This window comes from Mesoplodon mirus (assembly GCF_964341445.2).
Source record: "Mesoplodon mirus genome assembly, chromosome: 2".
Lineage (NCBI taxonomy): Eukaryota > Metazoa > Chordata > Mammalia > Artiodactyla > Ziphiidae > Mesoplodon > Mesoplodon mirus.
The window spans coordinates 223,488,525-223,512,222 of NC_138977.1; the positions used below are offsets into that span (position 1 = coordinate 223,488,525).

General features: G+C 49.7%; 2 protein-coding genes across 2 annotated transcripts; both read right to left on the reverse strand.

Annotated features, from left to right (window-relative positions):
- Positions 1-212: 212 nt before the first annotated feature.
- Positions 213-2,249, reverse strand: LOC309816412 (NUT family member 2G-like; the record flags this gene model as incomplete). The annotated part of the gene is given in 3 exon segments (XM_082643876.1): positions 213-677; positions 859-1,800; positions 1,804-2,249. Coding segments are annotated over 3 exon segments (1,851 nt in total). The 5' UTR covers positions 2,248-2,249.
- A 17,143-nt stretch (positions 2,250-19,392) lies between these two features.
- Positions 19,393-22,078, reverse strand: NKX1-2 (NK1 homeobox 2; the record flags this gene model as incomplete). Its single annotated transcript, XM_082604485.1, has 2 exons — positions 19,393-20,126; positions 21,868-22,078. 2 exons carry the CDS (start codon positions 22,076-22,078, stop codon positions 19,393-19,395), a joined length of 945 nt encoding a protein of 314 aa, XP_082460611.1.
- Between the last annotated feature and the right edge of the window lie 1,620 nt (positions 22,079-23,698).

Sequence of the window (23,698 nt, forward strand, 5' to 3'; positions counted from 1 at the left end):
CCAAGGTCCTGCTCCCACCCACACCTGGCCACACCCACCTCCCCCACCTCCCTAACCCCCCACAATCCCGCTGCCCCTCCCCACACTGGTGGTCCTGCCCTCCCTCCCTTCCTCCCATATCATCCAGGATCAGCACTGGGAGGAGGGGGAACCCTAGGCTCCCCTGGGGGCTGTCTTGGGGCCTCGCCGTGGAGGGCCGGCCCAGCTGTTCCCTACTGGCTGTAGGGCTTCTTCTTCCTCCACCCACGCTTCTCTGTGACAAACGGGTCACGCTTTCTCTTTCTGGGTTGTGAGGGGCGAGCCAGCCCCAGAGCCAAGGCTGGCCTCCCAGAGATGCCGAGGCCAGCCCCGGGGATGGGCAGCTTCTCAGCAGCGGCTGGGCGTCCACACAGAGCCCACTTCCTCGACTTGAGAGCGGCTGGTGGAGCTGGGCTGAGGCCTCTTCTCTGAGGAGAGGGTGCCTGGGGAGCACTCTGGGCCCCCCAACCTCCAGGGGAGGCCAGGCCTGAGGCACGCACAGGTCTCTGGGACAGCCAGAAAGGCATAAGGCTCTGCAGAGAGCCAGAGAGGATGGCCAGACTGGAGAGCTCCTCCTCGTCCTCACTGGACCCATCCCTGGGCCCTCGGGCCTCCCAAACAGGAGAGGCCTCACTGAGAACAGATGCATCCCTGGGTCCCTAGAGGGCCAGTGCGCCTTTGACCCTGGGGAGGGGAGGGCCGTCCGGCCCTGAATGGAGAGACCTCCTGATGTCCTCGAGAGGGAACAAAGACTTTGGGCCTGCACAGGTCAGTGTCTGTTTGGCTGAGCCTATGAAGAGCCTCAGAATCAATCTCTGGTGTGCAGGCTTCAACACTGACCCCTAGATGGGGGTCTTGGTCGTGCCTCTGGGCACCTTGGCCGGCGTCGGACTCAGAAGGACTTGAATGCATTCCGGGTGCACTGTGACTCGGGGCTGCCCGCACACCCTCGTCCTCTTTCAAGGCCAGGAGTCGTTTCTGCACCAGTTCTTCGGGGGTGAGCCCTTCCTCCTGCTCCAGCTCCTTCTCTGGGGCCAAGAGTTCCAGCTGTGGGTCTGGGGAAAGCAAATCTGCAAGGAATCGAGGGTGAATGATTGCCTCCACCTCGGTGACAAAGTCCTCCTGGGAACACAGCTTGTCAATGTAGCTCAAGAAGCCTGGGTCCGAGTATGTGCCGTCCTCTTCCTGCTTCAGCTCATTTCTGTCCTTTCCCCATTCTGCATCTGAGTCGCCTGTGGCTGAGTGGACGGGCCCCACCAGCGCCTCCATGATGTCAATATATTCCCTCACAGCCTCAGGGGGAATCTCCTCGGGTGCCTTGGGCTCCAGGGGCCGCTGGGATCTGTGTGGCTTCGGACCAGAGTGCTGGGCCCTGGGGCTGGACATCCTGGGAGCACAGGCTTTGCCTTCAACTCCAGTGGGAACCTGGGTGGCTGGCTGAAGGCCCACTTTCGGGGCCGGGGGACCCCGAGGATCCAGCTTCGGTGGGGCTGGAGGAGGCAGGCCCTGCGCACAGTGCATCCACTGCAACTTCTGAATCGGCATCTCCTCCTTGGCCTCAAATTCCATGAACTTTTCCGCCATCTTGTAGTAGATCTTCTGGTCAATGTTGCTTTTGTGCTGCCATTCCTGCACGGCCCTGCACGGTCCGTCCTCCAGCTTCATGGTGGGCTTCAGGCGGGCCAGGGGTCGAAGCACTGAGATGAGAAAGCAGGAAAGAGCTTCTGCTTCAGGACTCTGGGGAAGGTGTCTCCGGGCCAGTGGCCTGAGCTGCTGCCAACGTCAAAAGTTACTGTCCACGCTCTGGTGGTTAGAGCAGTCATCCTGCGAGACGTAGGGCTGGTTGGTGTCCAGGCTGCCCTCCCTGGAAGTGCCACGTGGCCATGGCCCAGAGTTCACTGGGCGAATGTTAGGGGCCATCTGGGCAGCTGGTGGTGGAGCTTGAGGAGGAAAGCTTGGGGTCCAGCCTCCCTTGCCAGCCTGAGTAACTCCAACAGCTGGAGCAGTCACAATGGTCTCCATCGCAGGGGTTGCTAAGAATACGGGTGCAGGACATGCAGCACTCCCGCTGAGGGCCCCTGGAGCGCTCCAGTTGAGGGGGCCCTGAGGAACGATAAAGGTCTGAGTCTGGGGGGCCTGCACTGGCCTCCCTTGTGACCTGACTTGGACAGTGAGGTTGCAAGCCCCAGGGGCACTGGGGCCACAGCCACCATTAGCCACCAAAGGCATCCTGGGGAAAGCTGGCAGCAGAGGGAATGCTGGGGTGATGACAGGTGGCAGGTGCTGCTTGGCAGATCGAAAGCCAAAATCGCTTCAAGATATTCTTTTAATTCCCCCAAGTAATGCCTTTAGTCACAAAAATATACAACAATATAGAAAATTACAAATCAAGTGACCTTAGTGTTCACAGGCAAGCACTAACACATTTTAATGTACCGTGATCGTATTAAAATAGAAATAACTAGGAAACATTTTCTGCGGAGATGCAGCCCCTGGGGCAGGCAGCGGGAAGGGACAGGAAGTCTGCCTGGCGCCCAGGCCCCCGACGGCCTAGGTCTCACCCCGCAGCGCACTGTTGATGCGCCGGAGCGCTGCTTCCTTCTCTGAGTCTAGGTCTTCGGCGGTGACCCGGAAACCCAGCTGAGGGGGTGAGGGCAGCCTCAGAGGCTCCCCTCGCCTGTGCGGCAGCAGAGGAAACCTGCGTTTTGGGGGCCTGGGACTGTCAGATGTGGGGGAGCAGTCCCTCCAGGGCCGTTTCTGCCCTCTTGTTGTCTCTGCATCGCTGTCAGGCTGCCTTTTTCTCTGGAGCTGCAGAGGGCGACGGAGGGCCCTCCTCGCTCCCTTTCTTTGTGGACTTCTGGGGCAGCCCCTGCGTTATGGCGGGACCCCTCCTACTGTTCACGGGAGGGAAACCTCGGGTGGAGCTATATGAGCTCGTGATGGTGTTTCTTTTTGGGCAGGAGCTCATACAAGAGGTGTGGAGTGTCCTGTTGGAACTGTCTTCTGCCCTCTTGGCGTGGAGGTTTCTCTGCAGGGGTCCAGGCCTGGGCACGAATAAAGAGACCCGCAGGGGCCTAAATGCAGATCGTGCGCCCCCGGTGCCATCGGGGCCGCTTCTCTGGTCGTTGGCCATCCGTTTCCCACTCTCTCCCAGGGCCCTCAACGCCGTCTGCTCTGTGCTGCAGTTCGGGACACAGCTGGGTGTCGTGGGCGGCACTGGCTGCCCCCGCGCCACACTGACAGTGACTGTGTCCACTGAGGACACAGAGCTCGGGACGTCGTGGAGGTGTGAGCACCCATCACCGCCTTCTTCCGATGGCCTCGCCTGCAGATGGTCCTTATGGACCCCCAGAAAGGAGCACAGGGCCTGTGGGATGGTGGAATGGGGTCTCAGAGACTCTGTGGCAAAGCGCCGATGCAGAGTCACTGGACACTTGTGGGCTGGCTGGTGAGTGGATAGCCGGCCATAGACAGCTGGGTGACCCGGGCTGGCCACGGGAAGTCGGGGGGCGTGGGGAGCGCGCTGGGAGCAGCCGAGCCCTCCTGGCAGGTGCTGGTCCCCCAGTGCCCGGGGCGGGGATGAGGGGCAGGACCTACCTAAGTAACTGCCCGTAGAGAACTTGGGTGAGGTCAGTCCTTGGATAGAGATCTGGGCTCCGAGCACTCTCCTTCCACTGCAAACTCGGCCAAAAGCGGAGTGCGCGCTGTTTGGCCTGTTGTTGGGACTTAGCTCTGCAACCTGTGAGCGAACAATGGGCGTGCGTTTGCAGAGCACAATAGGTTAGGGAGGGGTGGAGCATTGGCAGAGTTCACGTCAGGCCCTGGGGCGCACAGGTGAGGATGCGTGCCTGGACCGTCTAGCACTTCTGAATCTCCCGGGGTCTGAGGGTTGGAGGTGTTTGCCTTGAGGGTGATGAGCTTCTTGCCAGGGCAGCTACCCCTTCTACCCCAGGCGGCTCTAACTGTCCAGGATGGGTCCCCGGCCACCAGAGTGGGAAAGCTGGAGAGCAGGGTACCTGGCTCAACAGCCGCCGCCCGAGGTGGCAGCTTTGGCATCTGCGCCTGTGCGTCCGCCGGCCCTCCCGCCTGGTAATATTGGAGGGGAGAGCTGCTAAGAGCAGACGTGCAAAAAAAAACAAAAAACAAATAACCTAGAAGTGCCCAAGTCACCCAGATCCTGCTGGGGTGACAACTGAATGGACAGCCAGGGCAGGCTGGGAGGGACATATATGCCAGGTCCAAACCCAGAAAGATCTGAAGTGCACGAGTCAGAATGAAAGTCCAGAATCATCCTTGGGCTTTGGGCTGAGCTGGAAGCATAGCCCAACTTTTCAAGGTCTCCAGCTCCACCTGCAGCTTCTGCCTGGCTGGGACGTTGCCCCAGAGTGGGGTTGAGTTTAAGGAGCCGAAGGAGGCATACATTCCCATCCTCTGGATCACTGCTCACCAAAAAGTACAGAATGCCAGGCACATATGTAATTGTGAATTTTCTAATGAACACACCAGGAAAGTGAAAATGGCAAAGTCAATGTAAATAATAGCTTTTTAATTCAGTATCTGCAAAATGTTAGAATTTTTACATGTGTCACGAGAAATGTGGTCATATTACAAGGGCTCAAGAGCCGCATGGAGCAAGATAGAGGACAAAAACATGCACTTGAAACTCTAAGAAGTGAACACTAACAGGCAGGTGGGGCCTGGAAGTCCAAAGTTGAATAACAGCCCATAACAGGGTGATTATGGTGGTTTTTTTCCTGCCTCTGTCTCCCAGCTTACGCAAGGCACGCAAAGTCCAGCAGCAGCTGAAAGTTAAAACCATGGGATCAACCTTTAATTTCTAGCCAGATAAGTGAGAAAGTGTGGTGCTTGCATGTTGAGGAGTGAGGGGGTCACCCCATTGGTCTTTCTCTCCCCAGTTACCACATCTCCCCTGCAACCTCAGTGACGGCAGAGGCCTTCACTGAGAAATGGCCTGTGTCTCTGGACAAAGGAACGGGTTAAGAGGCTCCTATTGTCGGAAGAGTGTGGGGGAATGCCCGTTATTTTCCTATCTTTTCTCTTGCTATTTCACCTGAAAGGTCAACCTGGCCATAGGGAACTGCATGAGAGCATGGAGGCTGAAACACTTTGAGGAACATGTAGGAGGGTCCCCTGAAGCCTGAGAATGTGGGTAGAAGCCCAAAGAGGAGAGAGCTAGAGGAGGAGACTATTTAGGTCTGTGTATGAGCCAACATGAGTCCTGGGATCCCACTGAGCCTCATGCACAGACGGACCCAACGAGGCAGAGTAGAGGCTTGCAGAAGTGAACGACAGTATAAACGGCCACTCAATTCCCACATTAACCCCCGAGCGGTACGTGCACCACGTGGACACAAACAGCACAGCAGTGTCCTGAAAACTGCACCAAGACTGGAACAACTCAGAAGACAAGGCACAATACCTGTTGGACCACAGGTTCATGAATTGCTTAACAAAAATAACAGAAAAAGAAAAAGTAACAATCTCCAGAGGATTTTAATAGGAACCAGAGTCTCGAAACATAATAAGCAAACGTTCCAGGGTACCACCCAAAACCACACCACAGAGCATACAAAGAACTAGGAAAATGTGACCGATTCTCAAGAGAAAAAGGCAATCAACAGACCCAGCCCTGAAATAATCCACATGGAGAAATTAGCAGACAAAGCATCCATTACAACCATGCTCAATGAGGTAAAGGTAAATCCTCTTGAAATTAATGGAAAGACGTTCTTCACAGAGAAGTAAAAACTATGAAAAAGAAGCAAATGGAAAGTTTAGAACTTAACATGCAATATCCAAAAGCAAACATTCACTCTGGATGGGCTGAATAACAGAACAGAGAAAACACAGGAAAGATTCAGAAAACTTACGGATCCATAGAAATGGCACAATCTGAAAAACAAAGAGGAAAAATGACTGAACAAAAATTAAGTCTCAGAGACATGTGAAACAATATTGCAAGTTCTACCTTTTGTGCCGTTGGAGGGTCTGAAGGAAAGGTGCAGAAGAAAATATATGAGGAAAAGAATAGTTGAAAACATCACTGATTTAGAGACACAGATCTAAGCTCAGAAAGCCTCACCCTGACACACAATCTGATAAAAAAAACCAAGGTGAAGAATAATCTTGAAAGCAGTCAAGGAAAACGACCTGTTATACATCACAGAATGTCAACTTGAAGGACTGTGACTTCTCATCAGAAAACATAGAGACCACAAAAGAATGGAATAACATCTTTAAAGTATTAAAGGAAAAGACCAAACCAGGATATTATATCCTTAAAGCAGGGATATCCTTAAAGACTGAAAGCCAAACAAAAGCCAAAACGAAGGCTGATGGAGATGAGAGAAAACTAAGAGAATTCATCACCAGACAATTTGCTATAAAAATATTACATGAAAGGAACTTCTTCAGGCTGAAGTGAAATGACACAAGAAAGAAGTAAGCTTGCAACTTCAGGAACAAAGGAAGGGCAACAACAAAGGCACGTATCTGGAAAACTTATCCTCTTACATTATTTTATATATGTATGAGGTTTTTGTTTTTGTTTTTGTTTTTTGGCCGTGCCTGTGTGGCTTGCGGGATCATAGTTCCCCTACCAGGGACTGAACCCGGGGCCCCGGCAGTGAAAGTGCCGAGTCCTAACCACTGGTCCGCCAGGGAATTCCCTGTATATGTATGAAAAAAGGATACCACAGTCTCAGAGGGTGGCGTTCAAGTCATATAAAGGTGACCCATATGACAGCTATAACAAAGAGTGGAAGGTAAAAGAATCTATATGGATGTAAGGCTTCTGAATTTTATTGAATTGGTAAAATATTAACTCTAGACTGTGAAACAATACGTATACATAGTGTTATTCCAAGAACAATTAAAAAATGACAAACTCAAGAAAATTGGATAACCTCAAGAGTCCTATATTTAGGAATTGTGGACAAGATAGCTAAAACATTCACATACGTGTTTTGTGAAAAGTTTTTCTCTTGGTTAATTGCCTAGGAGTGGGCTTTTGGGTCATATGGTAAGTATGGCCCTCTCAGCCAGCCCTGACCACCACTTCAGGTGTCACTCAGCAGGATCTGAGTGTGGTGTGGGCACTTCCGTTCTTAGCCAAGGGGGAACTAAGACTCACAACTAAGGCCCGACACAGCCAAATAAATATTTAAAAAAATAAAAATAATAAAAAAATTAAAAAAATAAAACCATGTCATTATTTCCTCTACTTTATAACACCTGGGACAGCAGGTCGTATGTACTCTTTGTACCTTTGCCTCTTAATATGCCCTGGAGCTCTCTGTGTCAATGTGGAGAGGTCACCCTCATTCTTTTGTTTATACCTGCATTAATAGCCCCATATTACTGGACCCTTGGATTATTTCCAATCTTTTGCTATTGCAAACAGTGTCACAACAGAGAACCTTATCTCTGACATTTCGTGACTTTATTTGTAAGATAAAGTCCTAGGCGTGAGATTGCTGGGTCAGAGAACTGGCCTACATTTCCAGTTTCAAGGCTAAGACTTCTAAATCCAGGGCTCGGAGGAGAGTCAATAAAGCAGGCTACTCAGTTTGTGCCTGTGGACTGGCACCGGTCCCTGCAATGAAATGGTGCAGAAATTGCGAGAAGTGAGAAAACTTAGAGCAATGTTCCATTGCTGTGTCATCCAAGTACATAATCATTTTTCTAAGTAGTTGATTTTTACTGATTTTATCTGTCTGTGATGACAGGAAAGAAAAAATGACTTCTGTGACTCTGCAAAATCACCAATAGCTTCTTTATTATGAGATTTCCTTTCAAATCATTTTAAATTCAGTAAAGTTTATTATCCAAACTTCTGAAAAAGTTGAAAAATAGGACTACCCCTAAACATAAAAGAGTAAAACAAAATTAGACTACACAAGAAGTGAAAACATAGCTCAATCATTTAACAGCAGTTCTGGGGCTTCCCTGGTGGCGCAGTGGTTGAGAGTCTGCCTGCCAATGCAGGGGACACAGGTTCGTGCCCCAGTCCGGGAAGATCCCACATGCCGCGTAGCGGCTGGGCCCGTGAGCCATGGCCGCTGAGCCTGTGCGTCTGGAGCCTGTGCTCTGCAACGGGAGAGGCCAGAACAGTGAGAGGCCTACATACAGCAAAAAAAAAACCCAAAAAACAAAAACAAACAAACAAACAAAACCCAGCAGTTCTACCCAAAAACTGGGTTCCCCTCTTAGGGGGTGTTGAGCCAAAAGACCTACCGAAGCCGAAGATCGGGAGAAGGAAGGATTTATTATTTGCAGCAAGTGAGAACAGTGGCATCTTTCCCAAATCAGTGTTTTCCTGAACAGCAAAATTGGGGGGGTTTAAGCTAAGGGTACATGCATATTCATAAAGGGGCCTGAACAGTATGTGCATATTCATGAAGGGGCTGAGTAGAGGAGGATTCAGCTTACAATTGGGGCAAAGGTCTACAGTCTAAACTTTAGTCCTGAGGGTCAGAAAAGATCAATATCATCATTCCCTAGCTTCCGACCAGTCTGGGGTCTTAGCAAGTAGTTAACCATCCTCCACCTGGGTGGGGGCCTTGGTTCCCATAGAACAACTCAAGGATATGTATTAGATTGTTATGTATATCCCTTGAGGAGGAACTAGGGCTCTGTTTTATTACTGCACTATTGTTTCTTTTTTGTTTGTTTGTTTGCGGTATGCGGGCCTTTCACTGTTGTGGCCTCTCCAGTTGCAGAGCACAGGCTCCAGACGTGCAGGCTCAGCAGCCATGGCTCACGGACCCAGCCGCTCCGCGGCATGTGGGATCTTCCCGGACCGGGGCACAAACCCGCGTTCCCTACATCGGCAGGTGGACTCTCAACCATTGCGCCACCAAGGAAGCCCCTGCCCTATTGTTTCTTGACTGCTTTTCTCCTGTTCTTGCTTTCCTTTGTTCCCTTAACATCATTAATTACTAAGACCTGTTCAAGGAGAAGCATTGTGGCCAGGCTTAGGTGACAAAACGGTTTAGGTCAGAATGGCTTCTCTTATGTCAAAAAGCTGTATCTGGTTCTTTTCCTATGGGGACCCCCTACCCTATCTGCCTACAGAATTGGTGGAATACCAACATATTCCGTTGTGAGAGATATAAGACCTACAAAATATATGGAAGAACTGCCAGAGACAGGCTGGCGGGTGCAAGGGGGAGGGTCTCCCAGATGAAACAAGTAGATAATGATACAATATAAAATGTAGTAGGTGCCAAGTGACACGGTGAGGCCTCACCTTTTTTTTTTTTTTTAATTTATTTGTTTTTGGCTGTATTGGGTCTTTGTTGCTGTACAAGGGCTTCTCATTGCGGTGGCTTCTCCTGCCGCAGAGCATGGGCTCCAGGCGCAGAGGCTTCAGTAGCTGTGGCACGCGGGCTCAGCTACTCTGCGGCATGTGGGATCCTCCCAGACCAGGGCTCAAACCCGTATCCCCTGCATTGGCAGGTGGACTCCCAGCCACTGCGCCACCAGGGAAGTCCCGTGGCCTCACCTTTTTACAAAAGGATCTGGCCACCCAGGCAGAAAAGCAGTGTATCAGGAATCATCCTGTCTGCCAGGACACCAGTCTCCAAAAAGTGGGAAGGAGGTGTAAGATGAAATAGAGATATGCAGGAAGAAAATGTTACAAATTCTATTTAATTTTATTATCTCATCCTTTTATTTTTTTAAAAAATATTTATTTATTTATTTGGTTGCGCTGGGTCTTAGTTGTGGCAGGCGAGCGCCTTAGTTGCAGCTCCAGGACTCCTTAGTTGTGGCATGTGAACTCTTAGTTGCAGCATGCATGTGGGTTCTAAATCGAACCCGGGCCCCCTGCTTTGGGAGTACGGAGTCTTAACCACTGCGCCACTGTGTCCCATCTTATCCTTTTAAATACGCATTATCCTATCCTTTTAAATCCTTTTATTTTGCAACGTAAATAATCAGTTAGCAGGGGAGAACGCATATACAACTTAAACAAATACGTATATTGGGCATGCAGACTCACTAATTTTTATTCTGAAAGGTATGAGATCAAAAGAGCTGAAAGACTATTGCACTAAAAATGTAGAACTGGAGGGAGGGGATCTGATGTGTTGTACCATTCCACCCCCAGGGACACTGCCTGACATAGAGAAAGCAAAGAGGAATTATGTAAGCTCTGATACAGCCTTGGAAATAAGTACCTGCCTCAAGGGCCCAAGACACTTCTACAGGTGTGGTTGCTAAATATTTAAGCTTCCGGAGAGAGAGAGAACAAAACATCCTATATCTGTCCTACCATGAAGTTGTTATTCAAACATAGCATTTATGCCTTCTAGAGTTGAAAGAAAAATTAGAAATCAGCTGGCAGATCGAATTACATGGGTTTATACTCCATAAACACGTGGGATCTTGCTACCAGGAAGGCACAGATTTCTCTAAACCACTGAAGGTCATTTTACTTCAACTGATTTTAGAAAACCATGTTGGAAGCTAACAACTTCATAGGGTGAAAAAGCAGTTATGATTTATCTCAGGAAAACAAATAACGCTGGTCCTTTGAACTTATCTTGGTAATACCATTAACTTCTTTGTTAGTTGTGTTTTGCCACACTCTGGGAGTTAGAAATGCCTGAGGAGATCTTTCTGAGACACAAACCAGATCTGTACAGCATAAGCATGGCAAAGGTGAAATTAGTAGCATGTTTCCAGCCTGAATTCCAAATGACATCAATGCCAGGAAGAGTGTTTCTTTGTACAGAATAGCTGACAAGGAGGTCATGGCATTTTCCACATTCTGTTGCACCAACTGTACACCAGTCTGTGACTTTCACTCACCTATTCCTCTCTCTCATGCCCAGCTAGAGTCTTTCAGTTTCATACCCAGAGTTTACAGTAGTGCCTGGCACACAGCTGGTACCCAATATGTATTTGTGCAAAGGAAGGGAGAAGGGAATCTTTGGACAATATATTTACTATAATGTACAAAATAAATAAGGAGTAAAGGATATAAGTGTTTTTAATATATAAAGTATTCTTGAAACTCAACAACAAAAAGACAAAGATCCCAATTAAATAACAAAGGATTTGAATGGACATTTCTCCAAAGAACATATACAAATGGCAGCATGCACGTGAAAAGATGCTCAATATCATCAGTTATTAGGGAAATACAAATCAATACCACAGTGAGATATTACTTCACATCTACTAGGATGGTTTTAGCTTTAATAATAATAATAATAAGTGTTGGTAAGGATGTGGAGAAACCGGAACCCTCGTACATTGCTGGTGGGAATGTAAAACGGTACAGTTGAAATCAGTTTGGCGGCTTCTCAACAAATTAAACATGGAATTACCATATGGCCCAGCAATTCCATTCCTAGTTATGTGTCCAAAAGAATTGAAGACAGGCATTTAAACAAAAACAGGTACATGAATGTTGTTCATAGCAGCACTATTCACAATAGCCAAAAGGTGGAAACAACCCAAATGTCCATCGACTGATGAATGCATAAACAAAATGTGGTCTATCCATACAATGGACTATTATTCAGCCATTAAAAGCAATGAAATACTAACACATGCCAAAACATGGATGAACCTTGAAAACATCATGCTAAGAGAAAGAAGCCAGACACAAAAGGTCACATGTCATATGATCCCATTTATATAAAATATCCAGAATAAGCAAATCCATAGAGAAAGCAGGTTAGTGGCTGCCAGGGGCTGGGGGTGCGGGGTGGGGAGCATGGGTAGTAACTACTTAATGGGTACAGGGTTTCTGCTTGAGGTGATGAAAAAGTTCTGGAACTAGATAGAGGTCATGGTTGCACAACATTATGAATCTACTTAATGCCTCTAAATCAAACACTTATAAAGATTAAAATGGTAAATTTTATGTTATGTATATTTTAACACAATATTTTTTTAATTTAATATTTTGGAAGATTTAAAAGTGAAGGAAGCTAACTTCAAATTAGTGATCTGCTTGAATTTTAATGTCTTTAAAAAGATTCCATCAAAATCTCGCTTGGAGATAAGAGGAGCTTTTTAGGATCAAAGTAGAGTTGCTTAGCTTTATTCTCTCTGTAGAGATGTAGAGGAATTAAGTATCCTGGATTCCTGGGAACTTAAATTGATTTAGTCAGCCATGATGATGTACCAAAAAGAACTCCCTATGCAGAACTAGGACCCCTTAAAACATGCATTAGTGGATAAATAGAACTTTCAAGAAGGGATTAAACTTTCCTTTTAACAGGTTTTTTTTTTTTGAAAACAGTTATTTTAAAAACTTCCTGTGGGGCTTCCCTGGTGGCGCAGTGGTTGAGAGTCCGCCTGCCGATGCAGGGGACACAGGTTTGTGCCCTGGTCCGGGAAGATCCCACATACTGCGGAGCGGCTGGGCCCGTGAGCCATGGCCGCTGAGCCTGCGCGTCCGGAGCCTGTGCTCCGCAACGGGAGAGGCCACAACAGTGAGAGGCCCACATACCGCAAAAAAAAAAAAAAAAAAAAAAAAAAAAACTTCCTGCGTATTTGTGGTCATTTTAGACCTCATGAGTATGGACTTCTGAAAGTGTTGTCTAAATTTCCCCCAGATGCAGCCCCTTCTACCTTACGATCTGCGAGTTATTTAGAAGCAAAGAGAACATCGGCCCCTGTTGTAAATGTATTAGGTACACATGAAAGAGAATAGGTCACAAGGAGGGAATCGATTCTTTAAAATAAGTAATTTTACAAGATTGCCCACTCAGCTCTTTTCTGTGGACTGTCGTCTCTTGCCCCCAGTGTTCTTGGCCAGGGGAAACCCTGCAGAGGAGGACCCAGTGCGATCAGCCGCTGCCTGGGAGAGTGGTTTATTTAAAATGCAGTCCCCACTTTGGGGCCCAGCTCCAAACCCAGTGGTTACTTAAATATACCAATTTTTTAAAATAAATTTATTTATTTACTGTTGGCTGTGTTGGGTCTTCATTGCTGCACGTGGGCTTTCTCTAGTAGTGGCAAGCGGGGACTACTCTTTGTTGCAGTCCGTGGGCTTCTCATTGCGGTGGCTTCTCTTGTTGCGGAGCATGGGCTCTAGGTGCGCAGGCTTCAGTAGTTGTGGCATGTGGGCTCAGTAGTTGTGGCTCACAGGCTCTAGAGCGCAGGCTCAGTAGTTGTGGCGCATGGGCTTTGTTGCTCTGCGGCATGTGGGATCTTCCTGGACCAGGGCTCAAACCCGTGTCCCCTGTAATGGCAGGAGGATTCTTAACCACTGTGCCACCAGGGAAGCCACACCTGGGACTCATTCATTTCAGGTGGGAATGTAAATTGCAACAACCGCTGGCAAACTGATGGGCAGTATCTGCTAACGCTAGACCTATGCATACCCAGTAACCTCACTCCTAGATGTATTCCTAATGGAAATATGAAGATGTTATTTACCAAAAGACATGTATAAGACTGTTTAATCAAAATGGCCCCAAAGTATCTGATTATCCATCAACAGTAGAATGGATAGGGACTTCCAGTGGTTAAGACTCTGCGCTCCCAAAGCAGGGGACATGGGTTCTATCCCTGGTCGGGGAACTAAGATCCCATATTCTGCGTGACGCGGCCAAAAAAGCAGACAAACAAAAAAACAAAAACAAAATCAAAGTAAGAATGAATAAATTGTAGCAAGTGTATACAGTAATAGGTCATCAGAAATAGGAATAAATAATTTACAACACTATACAACATGGATGGAACTCACAAATGATGTTGGACCAAGAAAGCCAGACACAGAGGTACATTCCGTTGGAAATAGGAAAAAACAGGCACAGCTAATCCATGCTCTTAGAAGTAGGACAACAGTCACCCTTGGGGAGGGAGGTATGGGAAGGTGACACAGGGGACCTGGGGTGCTCACAATGTTCTGCCCTTGATCTGGGTGCTGATTACAAAGCTGTTCTGTTTGTGAAGATGCACCAAGCTGTACCCATCTGATATATTCCGTTTTCTGTGTTTATTCTACTGCAATAAAATTTTGTAAAGGAGGGGGTTGGCCTAGGTTCAGCATCTTTAATGTCCTTTCCAGCTTCAGCTGGGATAATAACTACCTCATTGTGTCAGGCACTGAACTAAGTGCCTTCCACATAGACTCTTGTGCAGTCCTCCGAGCCAGGCACCATGGTGAGGAAACTGAGGCCCAGAGACATAGGGAGCTTGCCAAGTTCATCTGTCGACTGAGGGGTGGAGATGGCTTTGAACCCAACCACTCAGAGGCCAGGGGCCTTCACCTCGTCCTTGAAAACCACAGCCCAAGGGAAATAGGAGGACTTAGGTGCAGCCAGAGCAACCCTACTGGGTGTCTCCCCCTTTGTCTCCACAACCCGGCTCCTCCTGAGTTTTCCTTCCGCTGGAGGGAGAAGGGGGCCTTTCTCTTTCCCTGTTTCTCTTTCTCTGAATCTGTGTCTTCCCACCTCCCCTTAGACTCTTAGATGCTTCCCCTCAATTGACCATATGGAATTATGTTTTTAAATATTATTAATTATGTATTGAAGAAATTCTATGCTAGCCTACTCATAATTTTAAAAAGCTAGTTAAATAGGTTCTTAAGAGCCATTCCTGGGCTTCCCTGGTGGCGCAGTGATTGGGAGTCTGCCTGCCGATACAGGGGACCCTGGTTCGTGCCCCGGTCCGGGAAGATCCCACATGCCGCGGAGCGGCTGGGCCCATGAGCCATGGCCGCTGAGCCTGCACGTCCGGAGCCTGTGCTCCGCAATGGGAGAGGCCACAACTGTGAGAGGCCCGCGTACGGCAAAAAAAAAAAAAAAAAAAAAAAAAAAAAAGAGTCATTCCTAAAAAAACAAATACACTAAGCTGATCTGTGCCCATAAAATGGTTGGGGGTCTCATGGGGGGGTCTCTCAATGTAAAAATGCTCTCTAATCACTCTTTTTTTTTTTTTTTGCCATATGCGGGCCTCTCACTGTTGTGGCCTCTCCCGTTGAGGAGCGCAGGCTCCGGACGCGCAGGCTCAGAGGCCATGGCTCATGGGCCCAGCTGCTCCGCTCCGCGGCATGTGGGATCTTCCCGGACCGGGGCACGAACCCGCATCCCCTGCATCGGCAGGCGGACTCTCAACCACTGCACCACCAGGGAAGCCCTAATCACTCCTTTAAATAAGACTCCCTGGCTACATGTTTTCAAGTGGGAATCTGAAATGGTAATTTTTTTTTAAGTATCGTTGATTTACAATGTTGTGTTAATTTCTAGTATATGACAAAGTGATTCAGAGACAGAGATATATATATATATACATATATTATGCTTTTTCATATTCTTTTCCTTAATGGTTTCTCACAGGATATTGAATATATTTCCCTGTGATATACAGTAGGACCTTGTTGTTTATGGTTTCTTATACATAGTAGTTTTTATATGTTAATCTCAAATTCCTAGTTTATCCCTCCCCCACCCCTGTGGGTCTGTTTCTGGCTTGTAAATAAGTTGATTTTAAAATGGTCATTTTTAACATCAGAAATTTATGACCAGTGGATGGCCCAAGTCTGAAAAGTTATCGACCAGACTCTTTATGGGGTATTCAGAACTTGTAAAGTAAGGCTAGGAAGTTAATGTCCTGGAAACCTGGTGTTGATTTAATTTGTAGCCACTAATTAAAATTCTGTAAAGATGCTTTGCTTTCACTATGGAAATGGCTTTAAATGTGTGTTTGTGTATACTGCCTACAAATGGAGCCACTATGTGCGTATCTAGCAGGGGTCTGAAAAAGATGACTTAAGGAAGTCGTGTTAGGGGGACTTCCCTGACGGTCCAGTGGTTAAGACTTTGCCTTCCAGTGCAGGGGGTGCAGGTTCAATCCCTGGTTGGGGAGCTAAGCTCCCATATGCCTCATAGCCAAAAAGCCAAAACATAAAATAGAAGCAATACTGTAACAAATTCAATAAAGACTTTAAAAATGGTCCACATCAAAAAAATCTTAAAAAAAAAAAAAGATTCTAAAGCCACAAAGCAACTGTTGGTGTTCAGTGACCATCTGCACCGGCTGTCTTTGGGGCTTTGAAATTGATTTTCTTTTCTTTTTAAAAAAAAATTATTTATTTAATTAATTTATTTATTTTTGGGGGGTTGTGTTGGGTCTTCATTGTTGCGCATGGGCTTTCTCTAGCTGCGTCCAGGGGGGGCTACTCTTCACTGCGGTGCACCGGCTTCTCATTGCGGTGGCTTCTCTTGTTGAGGAGCACAGGCTCTAGGCGCGCCGGCTTCAGTAGGTGTGGCACGAGGGCTCAGTAGTTGTGGCTCGTGGGCTCAAGAGTGCAGGCTTAGTAGTTGTGGCGCATGGGCTTAGTTGCTCCGCAGCATGTGGGATCTTCCTGGACCAGGGATTGAACCCATGTCCCCTGAATTGGCAGGAGGATTCTTAACTACTGTGCCACCAGGGAAGCCCCTGAAATTGATTTTCAAACAAAAAAAAGTCGTGTTAGAGCAAAGATACCCTCTATTGATGAATGCTAGTTGGTGGGGGGGTGGGAATGGGAATACATATATACAACCTCTGATAATTATAAAATTATTTAAAAGCTTTGCTAATAAAGAACAAGAAATAATTAAACAAGAAATTATTACAAACAAAATTTATTAGACAAACACATCAATAGATTGAGTCTAAGAATTTGGTTGGAAAGCCACTGGGCCTTTTAAAGCAGCAGAAGTCCAAAGTCACACGCTTCGAGCATTACTCTGTTAAAATCTGAAGAAACAAGAAAGGTCAGGAAGTATAGCACTCCATGCTAGTCCATAGACAGATAAGCCTCCCACCTCCCTCCCCAGTCCTCTCTCCAAATGGAGTCTCCTGTGATTCTGGTACCTGAGAGGAATAGAATGTTTCCCGAGTCTTACAGAAATTCAGCTTCTTTGTTACAGGACTTGCCTCTGTGTATTTGAATTGCCTACTGGGATACATGGAATGTTGCTTTTGAGAAACTGAGAAATAGTTACTGAAGGAATATTTATCGATATGTAAAGTGAATAAAATAATATTCTCAACTATAGTAACTGCATTTTGAATCTCATCTGGCATCAGTTGTCTTTTAGAAAGTCATAATGCATTGTTTGGGGACACTTTTCTTCTTCAGAATAAAAGGAAAAGAGTCTAATTAACAAATTATAATTAAATAATACATATTCTCAAATCTTATGAGAGTCCCATGAATGTGAAATCTTCATTTAATTTGGAAGAAAGGGATATTTTCTCATTCCCGATAATAACTGAAGTAGATATTTCAAGGTTATAATAATATCATGTGTTCAGAATACCAAACAGCACGCTCTTACTTTACAAGAAGCCACTGATCATTAAATTTAATTATTAATGACACAGGCTACCAAGAAATAGCAAGGAATATGGTATCCATATAGATATCACCGGGCCTAAAGTCCTTGAATAAAGGTGAGAGTGAAACATATGTGACCTAGTTGGGGAGGTCTGGTTTTCTGAGATACGGGCTACAAATCATATCACATAAAAAACTAAAGGAAGGGTATTCCAAACAAAGCTGGCAAGAGAATTTTACAGAACTAATTCTTAAGGGAGATAACAAAAGCATCAGTTAGAATGCTCATCCATATATTAAGTTACTGCAGTTGAGTCCATCGTAAATATGCTTTTTGCTTCCACGGTAGCTTTTTACACCCCCAAAATTATTTCTTTTACAGCCCCTAACGACCTTTTGCTTGTTCACCATGCCATCTTGGAGAGTCTGTGTGGAACAGAGTATCTTTCAATTCAGAATCTTAGATGAAGCTCTAAAAATGTTGAGTTTGTGCTTTAAAAAAATAGTCCAGGGCTTCCCTGGTGGCGCAGTGGTTGAGGGTCCGCCTGCCGATGCAGGGGACACGGGTTCGTGCCCCAGTCTGGGAAGATCCCACATGCCGCGGAGCGGCTGGGCCCGTGAGCCATGGCCGCTGAGCCTGCGCGTCCGGAGCCTGTGCTCCGCAGCGGGAGAGGCCACAACAGTGAGAGGCCCGTGTACCACAAAAAAAAAAAAAAAAAAAAAAAAAAATAGTCCAATTCATGACTGCAGCCCGTGCTGGAGGCGCAAACTCTCCCCCGGGTTCGATCACTACTGGAAGCCTAGGATTTGCTGGGACAGACATATTAGCCAAGACTGAAGTTTCACAGTATCAAATACTGAATACCCAAATGGGCACTCATGCATAGACCTCAAGATTTTAGTTGAGCCATTTGTCTCTTTGTTATTTTTATGCCTTTGGAGCCATAGCCGTGGTTTATCAAAGCTGTTCTCAAAACTTGTAGTGGGGCCTTCCCTGGTGGCGCAGTGGTTGAGAGTCCGCCTGCCGATGCAGGGGACACGGGTTCGTGCCCCGGTCCGGGAAGATCCCACATGCCGCGGAGCGGCTGGGCCCATGAGCCATGGCTGCTGAGCTTACGCGTCCGGAGCCTGTGCTCCGCAACGGGAGCAGCCGCAACAGTGAAAGGCCCGCGTACAGCAAAAAAAAAAAAAAAAAAGAAAACAACTTGCAGTGGTGTGGAAGTGCGTCTACTTCAGCAGGCAAGTCTAGCAATAAAGCTGTTGCATTTCCCAAAAGAACTTCCGGTCTCCTCCGAAAAATCAGGTACACATTTTCTCAGGAATAGCCTGTGGAGAGACTGTTTGGAACGAGAGTTGCGCTCAAGTCCTAACCTTAAACGAAGACCTAAAAATGTAGTCTGTTATGCATTTAAAAAATAGGCCATTTCACGGCGGCAGTGTGCGCTCACAGACTCAGCTTTCTCCAATTTTGTTCAGTATTTGGAAGGAATCGCTGGGTTTGGGCCAGTAATAGAGTATGAAATGGGAAACAGTCAGCTGTGAAAAGGGAAAGCTCCTTACCCTCTGAGTGAGCCACAGCCTTTGAAGATTCCATCCTAGGTGTGAGCAGCTGGAGGGCGGGTCTTGTCTCCCTCTGGAGACATCCCATCCCCGCCACTGGGTTAGCCCCGCGCCGCGGAACACCCAGACCCTCAGAAAGAACCCTTGAACTGAATTAAGCCTGACCGAAAGTGAAGAACAAGGTCCAGAAACGGGAAGGTTTAAGGACAGCCTCCGTCTCCGGACACTTTTAAAGATGGCAGATCCTTGACCCTCTTTAGTGGACCGCGTGAATTCACGGGTTCAGCGAGGCGGGGAGGCGCGCGGCGGCAGTCGGCGGGCGGCCCCTCCCTGCCCTCTGGCGGCGCCTCCCCGCAGCGGGAAGGGAAGGGGCGCGCAGACACCCGCGCACCAGGAGGGGGCAGTCCCTACGCGTTGGCGCCCCTCCGTGGGGTGGGGACCACAAGTCCACGCCAATCACTCGTGAATCCGGACGAAGTGGGGCCCGAGGGCCTCCGGGTTCATAGATGTGGGGCGTAGAAAGGGGTCAGGTAGGAGGGCCCGAGGAAAGGCGCAAAGGAGCCCCTGGCGGCGGCGGCCGTCAGCGGGAAGGACGCGGCGGCCGGGAAGAGGACGTTGGCCGCCGAGTAGGAAGGGAAAGTCTGGAAAGGATGCGCGCCCGGGCCCAGCTGACCCGGGCTGGCCCCCGCCCCGCCGCCGCCGCCGCCGCCGCCGCCGCCGCCAGCCCCTGCCGAAGTCCCAGGCTGGGGCGCGCCACCTCCCGCCTGCGCCGCGCCTTCAGCGCCGGGGTTCTGCTTCTTCCACTTGGTCCTGCGGTTCTGGAACCAAATTTTGACCTGCGTCTCAGTGAGGCTAAGCGATAGCGCGAGGTTCAGGCGCTCGCACACAGACAGGTAGCGCGTGGCCCGGAACTTGTTCTCCAAGGCCACCAGCTGCTCGTAGGTGAAGGCGGTGCGCGCGCGCCGCGGCTTGGAGCAGCTGGGCTCTGAGCGCCGGCGCCGGGGCCGCGGGGAGCCCGGCGAGCCCGGGGAGCCCGCGAGGCTGCCCGCGCTGCTCTCCCCCGCCGCCGATGCCGCGGCCCGGGCCTCGGGGGAGCGCGTCAGGGCCTCCTGCAGGCGCGCAGTCCGCTCCCGCAGCTGCCGCCGCCCTGCGTCCTCCAAGTCCTCCTCCTCCGCCTCCTCCGCCTCCGAGCCCTCCAGGGGGGACGCCAAGCCGGCGCCTCGGCCCGCAGCATCTAGGGGAGAAGGGGACGGTGATCAGAAGCCCGGAACTACACGGCCGGTCCTGGTCCCCAGACCTGGTCCTCGTCCTCCCCAGAGCAGGCAGCTCTCTCCGCCCAACCCAGAGCCCAGCCCTGACCCTCTCCGGAATTGCGCTCCCTGCCCTCACCCCCACGACCGCTCTTAGTTGCAAGCCCTTTTCAGGAGGTGGGAGTTAGGGTTGCAGTGCCCGCTTTCTCTTCACCCACCTACTACTTAGTAGGCGTCCGAGAAGTGTAATTCGAATGAATGAGTGGCACTCCACATTAAGAAAAAATAACAACCTTATTGGACAACCTTATCGTTGTACATTAAGACATCTATATGTCAAGCGCGTTTGGGGCTGTCTCCCCAGTCCCTAGAAGCCTATTTTGGCCTGGAACTGCCAGCAATTAAAAAAGAGGTTATTAAGCGCCCCCTCCTCCCTTTTAAAGTGAAATTCCCTCTTTCCCATCTTCTCTCTCCTGCCGTGTTAATAGAGTTTCAGATTTGTGCGGGGCCGGATCGATAGATGTCATCTATTAAAGGTAAGTTTTAATCGAACAATATTAGGATCAGACAGGGAAAGGGGGTTTGAAGTCGGTACCTGCAAGCTGCGGGCAGGAGATATGCAGGCGCCAGTAATAGAATATCGATCATGGGGGTGGGGAAAGGGGAGCGCGGCCCCTGCGAGGGGCGATCCGAACAATTACCAGGCAGACCGCCCAGGCCCAAGCGCCGCCGCCAGAGGCGCCCAGAGCCCCAGACAATCACCGCTAAACTTGGCGAAGGGAAACGGGGGAGCTGCCGAAACTTCAAGCCTCTCCCTGACCTGAGCCCCCGATCTTTGGCGTCCTTCCAGGGAACCTCGTGCCCACGCCTCACCCAGCTTGGGTCCTGCTGTTTTTTTGTCTTTCCTTTCAGACACAAACTTTCCTGGACCCCATCATCAGGTGTCCTCCAGAGTTAGGAGTTGTTTTGTTTGTTTGTTTGTTTTTGCCGCAAACGGCTTGTGGGATCCTATCGAACCCATGTCCCCTGCAGTGGAAGGTGGAGTCCTAATCACTGGACCGCCAAGCAATTCCCAGAGTTAGGTGTTAAATCAAAAGGGTTTCGAGGACAAACGACCAACAGCCTCCCGTCACCCCACCCCACTCCGGCCCCAGCCCAGTCAACGATTGGTCTGGGGAGAGTGAGCGTGCGTGGCAGCGGAGTCTCTGCATCTGTCTCTGGATGGTTGGAAGTGGGCCCTGAGTGCGAAAACCGGACCTCACTGCCTACTAAGACTTCGGACACATGATTCAGCCTCAGCTTCCTCATCCAGAAAATGGAGAGATGATGCTGTCTACCTCGCAGGTTTCGAAGTTTTTGCTGACTTTTATCCCAGTCTCTAGCCCAGGTCCTGGCACATAAGGGACAATTAAATGCCCAATAAATGAATGAGCCTGGACGAGGTGGGCGCTGGGTAAGAGTTTCCTCTGCGAGTAAATCAGAGCTGGGGTCCTTGCTTGCTTGGCGGGTGAGCAGGGACAGGCTTCGGTGACAAATCCCTGACCCAGGATGCTGGAGGCCCCCTTTCTGCGTCAATTTAATTACATGCCTGGTCCTGTGTGCCTCTCCCCTTGGGGAAGACGCCGCTAAGGGCTACTCACCCGATCCACGGCCCTCCCTCCCACCTTCCCATCGCATCATGTAAGCTGGGGCTTTCCGGGGCCGGAGGCCGCCTCGCATCCTTACCAGGCGTCTCTCGCTGCGGGGCCGGGTCCCGGCTGGAGTCCTTCCTTGCTTCGGCCTCTGCCAAACTTTTCTTGGCTTCCCGGGGAGCAGGGCGCACGGCTGGGAGCGCAGCGCGGGTGAATTTCTGAGGGTCCAGGATGTCCAGAACCGAGAAGGAGATTTTGTGGTGGGAGGGAGCCGCCTTGGCCCCGCCGTCCTGCCATGCCAGCATGCCCGCCGCCCGCGGGCCGGAGGCCGGCGGCGCGGAGTCCGGGATGGCCGCGCTCGGGCTTGCCTTCGGCTGTGGCTCGGCCGCAGTTCTCAGCCGATAGGAGGGTCGGGACGGCCAAGTGAAGCTGGGGAGGGGGGCGTGGAGGGGGGGGCGTGGAGAAGCCGCGGGGGGCTGAGCGCGGATTGGCACTTGGGCTGCCCAGGCCCCCTCCAAGTGCAGGGCGCGCTCGCAGCAGCCCCAAGACTAAGGCTCGGGGACCTCTAGCCTCGGCGAGGGGGCGCCTTGGTGAGTCTGATGCGCGCTCCCGCCGGGACAGCGCCGCCGGCTCAGCGCTCCTCCGCCCAACCTGCGGGAACTCGGGGTGCGCGAGGGAGGGAAGTCCGGACGCTTTCTTCCCGGAGATCCTCCCAATACACCCACCCAGACTTGGGCTGTGATTTGCACCTTTCCCCCAGTGCACCCGCCTTTGAATTGGAGATGCAATTGAGGCCAGCACTGATTACTTCAAGGCAACGCTCAGCACATCTCCTGCTTCGCCAGTGAATTACGGCAATGGCCTCAGACCTGATCACCTCGGATTTAAAAGCCCTCATGTTCTCACAGTTTACAGTTAACAAAGCCCTTAGACTTGCGCGATCACGTTTGATCCTCTGAGCATCCCTGTAGGTGGGCGTGGCCTGGCAAGACTATTATCTCAGCTTTAAGATGAGGAAATTAAGGTTCAAAAATGAGAAGTGACGTTGCCCAGGGTCACTGTTAGTTGGTGACAGAGTCCGGATTCGAACCCAGGGCTTCTTTCCCGGACCATTATTCTTTTCAGTACGTCCTGCTCGCTAGGAAATAACGAAAGAAAGTCCCGCACTGTGTCAGAGGCTTTCCCTTCCACTCTGGAGGTCAGAGGGCAGCAGGGGTTTTGGAGAGATGTCTGAGCCCCCACGAAGATGACTTGACGCTTTGGAAAACTTGCGGGTTGCGGTCTCAGAGCCAGGTGAGATGCTCTGGTGGGGGCAGGTGAGCCAGGTGATGGTGGCTGCCCTGGCCTGCAGAGACGCCAAGCGCAATGCCTGATGCCCTTCAGGGCTTCTTCAGAGTCACAGATTTGATCATGTGCACAGATATTGGGTCTCTGGGAATCAGGCTGCATCTTTGACCCTCATACTCCCCTCCCCCTAGCCCCAAGAAGAAAAAGGTTAAAAGATGTTTGCCTGGTTTGGATTTAAGGTCAAAGAACAGAGACAATTGTAAAAGCTTCCATTTGCCCCACCAAGTCCCGTGGGATGGTGCACATCAGTCCTCGGGGAAGCTTCCACCAGCCAGGCCCTTCTTAACATTCTTTTTTTCCCTTTTGTTGTTTGGGGAGAAGTCTGAGCGCTAAGCATTTATCTCAGCGGCAGATTCTGAGGCTTCTCCTACCCCTCTGCCCAGAACTACCTCTAAGGCTGTTGTCCCTTTCTTCCCTGCCCCATGGGGTTTCCAAACAATGACTTGGCAATTAAAATTGTCCGGTCAGGTAGGAGTAGGAAGGAGAGGAGAAACCTTCTCACTGAAGTGCGTGGGGGAGGAGGGAGGGGCGTGTGCTGTTAATCCTCTCCGTTATTGTAGAGAAGGTCTTACAGACCA